General features: G+C 39.4%; 1 protein-coding gene across 2 annotated transcripts in view; it reads left to right on the plus strand.

Moving 5' to 3' along the window:
- The window catches only part of kcnh8 (potassium voltage-gated channel, subfamily H (eag-related), member 8), a 121363-nt gene that overhangs the window by 46203 nt on the left and 63127 nt on the right, over positions 1-12033 (plus strand). For both annotated transcript variants that reach the window (XM_037535540.1, XM_037535541.1), the window contains exons 7-8: positions 7845-8070; positions 11332-11535. In XM_037535540.1, coding sequence (XP_037391437.1) covers positions 7845-8070; positions 11332-11535 — 430 coding nt within the window. The remainder of the gene's footprint in view (positions 1-7844; positions 8071-11331; positions 11536-12033) is intronic.

The following is a 12033-nucleotide window of genomic DNA, read 5'->3' on the forward strand; positions in this document are numbered from 1 at the left end:
TTATGGGATTTTAGTTGGTTGGTAGTGCTAAGCCAACATTTTGCAAGAACGATTTTTGGCTGCTCTTGATTAATCACAGATACTGAAAGGTTCTAATAGACATTCTGTGTTTTTCTTGAAGCTTGTGACAAACATATTAGCATATATTTTAAATTGTAGCAGTTTCACCGTGACTCTTTACCTTCTGAGTACTGGGGAAATTATAAATGATGTCACAATATACCAAGACAGTGTCAGAGGAAAACGATAGGAACCCAGTAAAATCATGACAGACACACACTATTTGTGTATAGTCTTTTTAGGTTATATCTATCTTGTCCTTTTTCCCAAAATTTGGGTATGTGTGTGATTTAGTTAGACTGTTTTGGAACTTATAATTCCAACCATAATTTTACCCAAAATAAAAATGTAGTACTTAGAAGTTCGTACCTCACACTTCATTGGTTGTTACCTAGAAGTTATGGAATTGTGATTACCCATTGTGCATTACCCAAAAGTAATCTGACAGATCCTTAATCCCAGGGGTGCACAACTCTGGTCCTGGAGAGTCTGTATCTGGCACTATTCCCACAGGGCACAAGGAGTGACTAAATGTTCTGATGAGTAAGAATATGATGTAAATCGCATTCTATGGCCTTTGCAATTACCAAGCTAACTGATCTCAACCTAACTGAATTTGCAGTTACCAAACTAAGCGACCTTAACCTAACTGAACACCTGTGGGAGATTTTGGATTGTATGTTTACCTGCAGTCACACCTGCAGTAACTTTTTGCCTCTTCTCGTACAAATTACTGGTTGCTCATTGCCTGTGGGCATTTCTGAACTCAAGCTGACCTTTGGTCGCCATAATTTCATGGACACCAAGCAAATGCTATGACAGTACGGCACACTTTATTGGCTAGTAGAATTATAAATCAGATACCTTCTCATCCGGTTCTTATCAGTATTATTATAATAAATTAAAACTATTACTAAAATGAAAATTAGCAGTGAAAAAATGTGCTTATTAACTGTAGTAACAAAAAAATAACATTGGAAATGCAAAAACTACATAGAAAGTATAATGTTGAAGGAAAAAATAACTAAAACGAATAGAATTACTGAGAAAAAAAAACTTGTAGTTTTACTTTTGTCAGTGCACTAAAAATGAAAAAACTCTGCGTAGTGCATTACTGTCTATTCAGTCAGTATGGGTGGAAAACAGTATTTCATCTTTGTAATGGCTGCTGTCTATTAGAGATGAAAGCACCAGCACCATTCCTCCATCTCTAGTAGTAACAAATATCTACATTTACATTTATATTTGCAGCATTTAGTAGATGCTGTTATCCAGAGCGACTTGCAGAAAGTATCTAGGGAAAGTATCTTTGCTATTTACCCGTAGGTTAGAGAGAAAGCCAGTCCTGAGCTCAGATACTGCTAGAAACAAAAAGTCACTGTAGATACCCAGAAAAAAGGAACAGAGTTGAACACAGAACAGTGCAATACAATAAAATACAATACATAAGTACAGTACAATACATTACAATCAATACTATATTCAGTGCTCATTTAAGTGCTGTGTAAAGAGATGTGTCTTCAGTCTGCGTTTGAAGACAGCGAGAGAGTCTGCTGTACGGACAGCCAGAGGGAGATCGTTCCGCCACTAGGATGCCAGTACGGAGAACATTTTCGACGCTTGATTTCCACGTGCCTTGAAGGATGGCAGGTCAAGCCGAGCTGTATTCGAAGCTCGAAGGGCTCGAGTACAATATCTATGGATCTAAAAAGGAATATACCATTTCACGGGGTGGAGATAAAGCGTGTTCTATCATGCTCAGTTCTCACTGGTGATTGCCACATTCCTTTGCAAAGTTACACTAAACCTCTGCCCACTTCACTATGCCAATGTTTATTCGGCTTCTTGTTACCAGAAATTGCCTGCTCTCATTGAAAATGAATGATCTCTGCCTTCAATATAGGTTGCATCACTGCTAGTGTGAATGCAGGGTTATAAAGTGATCAGTTGAAGCAATATACAGGGTGAGTCAAAAGTAACAGGACACCGTTTTATTTTATTTTATGTTTTATGCCTCCACGATATGGTGCTGAAGGTGGTATTTGTTGCAGATCTTCTTAACATACACAATTTGTTTGAGATGATCTCAGAGATGAAAGTCGATGATAAAATAAAAAATAAAATAAAACGTGTCCTGTGACTTTTGACTCACCGTGTATTTTGGGACAATAGTGTTCCATTCCTCCATTAGAGTGCCAGAGACCAGAGATTGTTACGGTGACTCATGGTGGCCTGAAACCAACTGTATGTTGTCTTTTTTCCTATAATTTGTCACCTCTCTCTACATGGACCATTCTCCTGCATTGGTTTACACTGTGGTCCACAGAAAGAAAAATCACAAAAAACATTATTTAAAAACAAATAAGCACTCAGGTCTTATGATCTATTCAGATACTGTAAGGGGGAGCGAGGAGGCGGACGCACACGCTGAGATAAGCGAGATTTATTAGGGGCAAATCCAGGGTCAATGAGCCGACACGGACAGATCGAGGGTAAGACATGACGACGACGACCAGAACCAACACAAACAAAGACCAGGTACAATAATACAAAGACTGGCAAACGCAAGGGGCAAACACAGGGCTTAAATACATGGAACAACGAGGGACAGGTGAAAACAATCAGGGGCGGAGTTACACAACCAAAACACAAGCACATGGACAGTACTGGGAGGGGCCAACCGTGACAGATACAAGGCATTAATTGTGACAGTGCTGAGCAAAATGTACACAAAATCATCATTTATAAGGTACTTTCTGTTGGCATATGTCTGTCCCAAATTCTAATCCCTAAATTTCAACTTGTAAAAATAATACTTACCTTTTTTTTTTTTTATTTCTATGGTGATTTAAAAAAATATTTCAATTCAGTACTAATTCAGTAGAATGATGCAAATATTCCACATATTACAGGCTGAATAAAGTAGAACTAAATGCAGAAACTCTACTGTGCCGCTCTCGCTAATACAATAAGAACACTCTCTTTGCTTATTACGGAACTAAAGACCATGTCCAACCTTATTGCTCTCTTAATAACAATAATGTTCTCAAAGCAGAAACCCCTGAGACCCATATCCTCCTCTGTCTTTCATATTAATATTTTATTATTAGTTGAAGGATGACGCCTGTTATGCTGTGGATTATTATTTAATGCTGGAGGGTTAGGGGAATGCCAGCTCTCTGTGGAAGTAGACTGGTGATTATAATAATAGACAATATAATGGGTATTATTTACAGACTCTGCCCAAGGCAAAATGGTAACAAGCTGATGGACAGTGTGTTTCCACGTGTTTAGTGTTGACTTCGGTAATGTGGTGTAGGCGACTTGTGACAGTTTGATATAGTGCGGGTGTCTTGATTCAAATCATCGGTTCAGCAGCGATACACCACATTCCGCCTCACTTTTACAGTGCATTGGGGTGGAAACTCGCTGGTTGCTGTTTGTGATACTGTTGTCTGTTGCAAAGAGTTTGACTGACAGAACTGTGCTCCAGATTTTAGCCACACTTGTGATCAGAAAGTTAGTCTTGTGTGTCTATATATCTATATATCTACATATAATATAATCTATATATGTGTGTGTGTCTGTGTGTGTGTGTGTGTGTGTGTGTGTGTGTTTACAGTTGTCATGAACAGCTTATTTCTAGTGAACAGCTCTAGATAATCAATAGTTCTGGTACTTTTTGATCTAATCTAATACAAAATCACAAATCACAAAAACAAGAATGAAGATATGAGTTCTATAACATGAACTCAAGTCACAAAACAAAATCTCAATTTGTCTTTGACTTTAGCACCAATGACTGACTTGAGACATACACTAAGTTATCAGCTTATCTGGACCATCTACCTGTTTGACCATTTTTATCATCTACATATACACAATAAAAAGATTTAAAGAGCTATAAGATTACTGAATGCTATAAAACTATTAATGATCAATATCCATTTAAATAAATGACTAAATGCATGGAATAAACCATGCTTGTGTTGCTTTTTGTTAATTTGCAGAAATATTGTAACGTGTGGGAGCAATGATGAGGCGGACACATACACTGAGAGAAGCAAGATTTGTTAAGGGCAAATCCAACATCAGGGTCTAGGCAGTCCAGGGTCAACGAGCAAACACGGAGCGAATGAGGGACAGACATGATGACAATGAACACAGGAAAAACACACAAAGGAGGCTGGTAGAATGATGCTAAACAATACAATAAAAAGACTAAACAAAGACCAGCAGCCAAACAGGGAAAAACTCAGGGCTTAAATACAACAGGGTTGACAAGACACAGGTGGTTACAATCAGAGGCAGGGTCTGGAAACAAGGGGGCAGAACCAGGAAGAAACAAACAAGGAAGCACATGGACAAGACAAAAACAAAACAAAAGCACATGGGCCAAATTCACAAAACCCAATGGTCATCTTTATTTCACAGACATTTACATTTATTTAAAAAATGTTGTTTTTATTGTGGTAAAATACTGTATCTCAATATAACTAGTCAAACTAGTGAAGCTATTACATTACAGTAAAGAGCAGTATTTCTAAGAAATTAAATAACTGTAATTTTATACATTTTGACCATCATTGAGAAAACATTTGCATTTTTTTACAGATTTTTATTTGTAGTGTTATATTTACAACACCTTGTTGAAAGTATGCCATTAAGAATTAAGGCAGTTCTGAAGGCAGAAGGGGGTCCAACCTTTTACTAGCAAGGTGTACCTAATAAAGTGGCCGGTGAGTGTACCTGACTGAGGTAGCGAGATGTACTCTCAAGGGTACCACCACAGTGACAAGAGGGGTACTGCCCCAGTGACAGTTTCATACATTTATTTTTGAGAGTGTAGGCTTACAGTTGCAGCCAGTCAGTATGTTTAACAACTCTACCATTTGCAGCCCAAAGCTAACACAAAATCACAAAAGAGCTTTACCATCAGTCAGTCTCATTGCTGGCATAGACTCAGCAGATGTAGTGAAATCTTCTGTAACTATGGCATCTGTAAAATAAGCATTAAAAATTAAATGATTTTATTGCTCTAGTTCATTATAGACAACCATTATTTTCATGAAATATGATGTTAGGAGTGGGCACATGCAATAAACATTGTTTTACAGTATGTTAAATATCACATTTATTAGAGAAATATAGGTCAGCTGTTACTCTGGCAGCACTGCTGTGTCACAACAAACACAAACACACCACCACCATGTCAGTGTGAATGCAGTGCTGAGAATGATCCACCACCCAAATGCTCTGTACCTGCTCTGTAGTGATAAAGTGGACAGTGAGTGAAGAAACAAGGAGATCTTTAGGACGTCTTAATGAAGAGGCCAGTCAGCATATATATATATATATATATACATACATACATACATACATACATACATACATATATATATATATATATATATATATATATATATATATATATATATATATGTCCCTGCTGGGACTTAATACATGAAAATGACTGTTACTGTCTTGCTGACTGTCAATACATAATAACAGAAAAGGAATGAAAATGTGATTTATTTGCTGTCACTGTCATAGACATAAAACACAAGGCTGAAAAGGTTTTTAACAGCTGTTTTTGAGAACTTTTGCAGACACATACACAAGCTTTACTGTTCAGAAGGCTGTTTATATTAACTGTAAGAAACTAATAAATCAAAATATAATCTCTTCAAGGTCAGGCCTCTGGGTGTGTGGGTGTGTAAACGTGCATGCACCATTTTCCTCCACTCCAGTTCATTTCTAAAAGAAATGTTGCCCCACTTTAACAATCATGTGTGCGCATGTTACCGCATACTTTTCCCCCGTCTTTCTAACACCTCCCAGTAAAGTCTTCAGCATTTTAATCTCATTCATTCACTGCTCATATACAGAATAAATAGAATTACCTGTAGCAGCTTTGACAGTGATTTCTATAGACACATCCTTGTAGTGACCTTAAAGCAGTGGACTCCAACCCTTATTCTGGAAAGCTGCCTTCCTGCAGAGTTTAGTTCCAACTTTTATTCAATTAGCAGCCCCACTCCTTACTTAACTCTAGTACTTCTGATTCAGCCAGTCCAATCAGGGACCATGGAAGAGGTTGATTAGCTGAAGCAGGTGCGGCAAACTGTGGTTGGAACTAGGCTCTGCAGGAAGGTAGTTCTCCAGGACCAGGATTGGAGACCATTGCTTTAGAGCTTTTCCCATTTCAAACTCCTAAATCTCAAAATGCTACAGTTCTCATGTAGCTCTAGGGGGCTCTCCTGCTGAAGAGCAGTTTTTCAAAAGTGTAATTAAAACCTTGACCTAAAAATTGTGGTTCTAGCTTAAGACTATAAGCTCAGACTTTAGCATGTTTAAGCTAAGATGGCTTTAGTAACGTGTCTCCCTCAGCCACTTTAGTGTTCCTCTTTTTAGAAGTCTACCATTAAGGTAGGTAATTATGTTTGGGCACATCTGGTCAAATTGCATTGCGTTGAGAGTGTTGGTAGAGAAGTACAGAGAAGGTCAGAAGGAGCTACGTTGTGTCTTTGTGGATCTAGAGAAGGCATATGATAGGGTGCCAAGAGAGGAACTGTGGTAGTGTATGAGGAAGTCAGGTGTAGCTGAAAAGTATGTTAGGGTGGTGCAGGACATGTATGAGGATAGTGAGACAGTGGTGAGGTGTGCAGTTGGAGTGACAAATGGTTTCAAGGTGAAGGTGGGGCTACATCAGGGATCAGCTTTGAGCCCCTTCTTGTTTGCAATGGTGATGGACAGGTTGACAGATGAGGTCAGGCAGGAGGCTCCATGGACCATGATGTTTGCAGATGACATTGTACTCTGTGGTGAGAGTAGAGAGCAGGTGGAAGAGAATCTGGAGAGGTGGAGGTTTGCACTGGAGAGGAAAGGAATGAAGGTCAGTAGAGACAAGACGGAATACATGTGTGTGAATGAGAGGGAGGCAGGTGGAAAGGTGAAGATGCAAGGTGTAGAGGTCGTAAAGGTGGATGACTTCAAATATCTTGGGTCAACCATCCAGAGCAATGGACAGTGTAGAAAAGAGATGAAGAAGAGGGTGCAGGCAGGATGGAGCGGGTGGAGACGGGTGTCAGGGCTGATGTGTGACAGAAGGATAGCAGCAAGAGTGAAAGGGAAGGTTTATAAGACAGCAGTGCGTCCTGCTGTGATGTACGGTTTGGAGACTGTGGCTCTGTCTAAAAGACAGGAGGCTGAGCTGGAGGTGGCAGAGATAAAGATGCTGAGATTTTCGTTGGGAGTGACAAGGATGGACAAAATTAGAAATGAGCAGATCAGAGGGACAGTGAAGGTGGAGCAGTTTGGAGATAAAGCCAGAGAGGCCAGGTTGAGATGGTTTGGACATGTGTTGAGGAGGAATAGTGGATATATTGGTCAAAGAATGTTGGAGATGGAGCTGCTGGGTAGAAGGAGAAGAGGTAGACCTCAGAGAAGGTTTATGGATGTAGTGAAGGTGGACATGGAAATGGTTGGTGTAAAAGTAGAGGAGGCAGTGGATAGGGCAAGATGGAGGCAGATGATCTGCTGTGGCGACCCCTAAAGGGAGCAGCCGAAAGAAGAAGAAGACATCTGGTCAAATAACGTTCTGCTGAATTTTTAAGTGAAAAAGAACAGATACCACACTTTTAATGCATAATTATTGTTTATTTACTGAATTCAGTTGAAAATTGTTGGACTTTCTCTATATTGACCACAATGTTTAACCCACCTATATCTCACTAATTTTGTGTATAGTAGTCAGTTTCTGAAAAGTTATTGGTTTCTATCAGGTCTCCCATCGTCAGGTGTCTGTGGTGCACCTGCTGAAGACAATACGTTTGTTGCGGCTACTGCGTCTGCTGCAGAAGATGGACCGCTTCTCGCAACACAGCACAGTGGTGTTGACCCTGCTGATGTCCATGTTTGCCCTGCTGGCCCACTGGATGGCTTGCATCTGGTACATTATCGGCAAGAAGGAGATGGAAAGCAATGCACACACGCACACCTGGGATATAGGTGAGATTACTTTACTCAAACATCTTCATGCACACAATCACAGACTTCTCCTGACTAACTGAAATCCAACCAAACAATAACCTCTTACTTGAAATGACCAATTCTTTATTTGCCAACCAATGGTACCTTATAGCTAAAAACATAAACAAGCATTAACAAAATAAGCCTGTTTAGATTACGGCACCTTCCCACATTAAACTAATCCAGCTCAAACAATGCTTTATATACAGGACGTTTTACTTTGGACTTAATACACAGCTTCTGATTTGTAGAGAGTATTAAGGACACTCAATCAGTCTTAAAAATGACTTCCCCTTTCGTTAAATTCGTAAAGAATTCTGGTTATTGTCAATTTGGTGGAGAGGTACAGCCAGTACTTAAGAAATGTATGTTGTTACTGATTACAAATTATTTGAATGAAGATCTGATCAATTACATAATCTTTTAGATTATTTCAAATGTGTAACCTAATCTGAATACTGCTTTATGTGGTTTCACTTTTAAATGGATTTCATCAAGTTTAGATCATTGTTTTCCCAGAGCTCTGCATAAGTATAGTTGCAGTAGACATAGCGTGGCAGCTATCGTATGGTTTACAGCCACACATTAACTTAAATTGTAGACAACAATGTTGAGGTTATGTAATTAAAAATGTAATCTTAATGTAATGTAACCTTAAAGATAGCAGTCCATAAAAACCTCACATTCAATTATACTTATTTTCAAGGGTACATTAATTGAGTTGTTTGATTCCTGTGAGTTTGCATAATAAAATATGTGTAGTCTGTTACTACACTATACGACAAGACACAGTGGTGTGGAAACCTCAGTTGGGAAATGTGAGTTTGGACTCCCCTGCCGGAATTATACCACTCTAATCGACCTAATCAATTCAGAACAGCTTCTCTCGGTAAAAATGCACACTATAAAGGTTCATCAGGCATGCTTAACAGGACCACCCATGGCGTTTGTTCAATGCTTTATTGCGAAAGCGAAGGATAGAGAAAGAAATAAAGAAAGAGCGAGACACAGAGAGAGTGATGAAGAGCTTACAGGATGATAAATGACAGCGCAGGTGCGCAGCCATGTTGTGAAGAATGGCACGATGATGCGGAGACGAGGAATGGAAAAAAGGCAGGAAAATGACAAAAGGGAAACGGAGAGAGTGCATTCATGCAAGAGAGGACAGACTGAGGAGCCAATGAGAATAATAGCCCTACAGTGGATACTGCTTCACCCCCACCCTCCTGCACTAGCTGTAATTAGGCCCAGAGCGCAATGCTGTGGTCAGCATTGACGGGCCACTGCTGGGAGAGGGCCTCTGCGCTCTCTGATCAGAACTGATGGAGAACTCCTTCCATCCCCTTGCAGTGACGCAACTGACCCCCAGGCCTGCTCCGGAAGGCAGTTACTATAGCAACAACAGCCTGGAAATTTTATGTGCAGTCGAATGAATATAAGACTAGGTAAAAACACAAGTGGCTGCTTGGTGGCTGAGCTGACAATTAAGTAGAAGCTGTGTTGAAATGTAACTGCAGTGAAGTGAAGAAATGAGCAACTGCTAAATGCACCAGCTAAAAGCAGCTAGCTATTTTGAAACTGCCTAATTCACAGAAATATTACTCATTTTATCTTGCTCTGTTTTGTTCTGATTTGGCATTGACACTGACCTATGTCAGTGGTTCTCAAACCTGGGTGCACATTTAACAAACTTCAAGAAAATGCTGATCTGGGATCAGTATATATCTTTTATTTAATGCTGAATAGGAAATGGACTAATATGGCCCTGGCTGCTTCAGGAAACTTTTGCTACTGCTTCTATCCATCCATGCTTCGCACTGCTACTGCTCCTCTCCTATGGCAGAAGAATGTGGACAAGTCAAAGGGAGGAGAGGAGCTGGAAGAATTGAGTAATTGGGGAAATGGGACAACAGATCTTTTTTAATGTTATCCAATTTTATGTCAACTCTTTTATACGACAAAAAACAAATTGCCACTAACTTGAGCAGTCAAGTCCTGTCAGGTTCAGGCATAATTTTCCAAATATATGGGTTATGGTCAGTTCCAAATTTCCAAAATTTTACAACGAATCCCCCCCCGGTTTAAGTTTTTTCTTTATGCTATTCTCACTCCTTAATTTCAGTTATGTAAAACAGTTTTTAATCACTCACTTGTGGAACGTACAGTAAATTACAGGAAAGTACAGATTATCTGAATTTATTTGTAAAATATATGTTCAATATGTAACATGTGAAGTGAGGCTGAAATCTTGCTTTGTCAGTAGTGCACGGTGTGGAAACAACACAGTATGGAATGTTTTTCCAGACTAAAACATTTAAGAAGTTATTCCACAGCATTATTTGATGAAAAAAGATAATTGAAGCGGGATTCAATTATTTTATTATTTTATTGTACTTAGGGTAGTGATGGGCTGGTTCAGGTCAGTTTTGGGGGAGAATTTTGTTGTACTCGGGTCGGTTTTTGACTCAGAACCTGATTATGTGGTTCAGGGCAGGCTTAGGAAGAAATACATTAAGCTCAGGCTCAGGCTTGAGTTCAGGCTCAAAATATGATGCTGTGTTTTGGGTCAGGTCAGGCTGGGACAGAAATTTCTGGAACTGTACTTGAGATCAGACCAGAATTTCAGATCACTTCTCTTTGTTTGAGCAGAGGTACAGAGGTACTCCAGGACAGGGATATTCTGTAATCAACATTGGAAAACAAGGCCTTATGTGATGCTATACACATGTTTAAAGTGAAGGGAAAGGTACTGTAATAAGTGCTAGTGGAGATAAAAGAGATCACTAAGTACCACATAACAAAGCACAGGGTCAGTACCTTGCTTTATGCTGTAATTCTGGTGTGAGATATGGGATCAGCTAAAATATTAAAGAAGAAGCAACTTCAGCCTAAATATTTGTTCTTTCCCTCTACTCTGAAGAGTTTGTAAAGCTAGCATAGCATGTATTTGTCAAGGTCAAGAAAACTGACTGACAGTTACTGTAATTAAAATAAAATGCAGTACTTGATTTAATTGATAGTAAATGTACCCAATATGTCTGTGCAGGCTAACATTGGACTTTACATGCTTTATATAAGCTTTAAATACAATAGATGAGCTGATCAGGAAACTGTTAGTGCCAGCTAACACTGCATCAACACCAGTCAGTCATCACTGAGCAGCATAGACACTGCTTTTCCCATTTTGTATTGTAATGAATGCACTGTATTTGTTCTCTGTCCCTTTGCTGCCTCTTTCAGGCTGGCTACATGAGCTGGGCAAGCGGCTGGAGTCTCCATACAGCATGGCCAATGGCTCATCCGGTAGTGGCCCATCATTGCGTAGCGTCTATATTGCCTCACTATACTTCACCCTCAGCAGCCTGACCAGCGTGGGCTTTGGCAATGTCTCAGCCAATACAGATGCCGAGAAGATCTTCTCCATCTGCACCATGCTCATTGGAGGTAGGTGTTGATGTGACTGTGGGTATATGCAGCATAGGTATCAATGGGAAGATGGTAATGCTAGCAAACAGCATCCAGGATGCAGGCTCCTCAGATTCAGTAGGGACTAAGGACTATGTTTAAGTGTGATTAAAACATGTGGTCCAATATGATTTTGGTTGGACTGTTCAAAATAAATTTTAACTTTTTGATCTGTTTATTTGGCTTCTTTTCACACAGAGTTTCTTGGCACCTTCTATGTTGCTGTCGAGATGACAGTGCTTTTAATCTGCTCCTAGAATTGTTGGTCTATGATGGTCTTCACTGCTTGCAGAGAGATTGGTCAGAATTAAACCTGCCAATCATAACAGAGCTGAGATCAAATAAAATGTATCTGTATTACATTGAATGTGATACATGTAGAGAAAGTAGACCTATAAGTTATACTGAGCATTATAGTCAAGCAATAACAGTAAAAACGTATAATCTGGAATTTAAAAATATCAAATTTCTATTTCA

This window comes from Pygocentrus nattereri, chromosome 27 (assembly GCF_015220715.1).
Source record: "Pygocentrus nattereri isolate fPygNat1 chromosome 27, fPygNat1.pri, whole genome shotgun sequence".
NCBI lineage: Eukaryota > Metazoa > Chordata > Actinopteri > Characiformes > Serrasalmidae > Pygocentrus > Pygocentrus nattereri.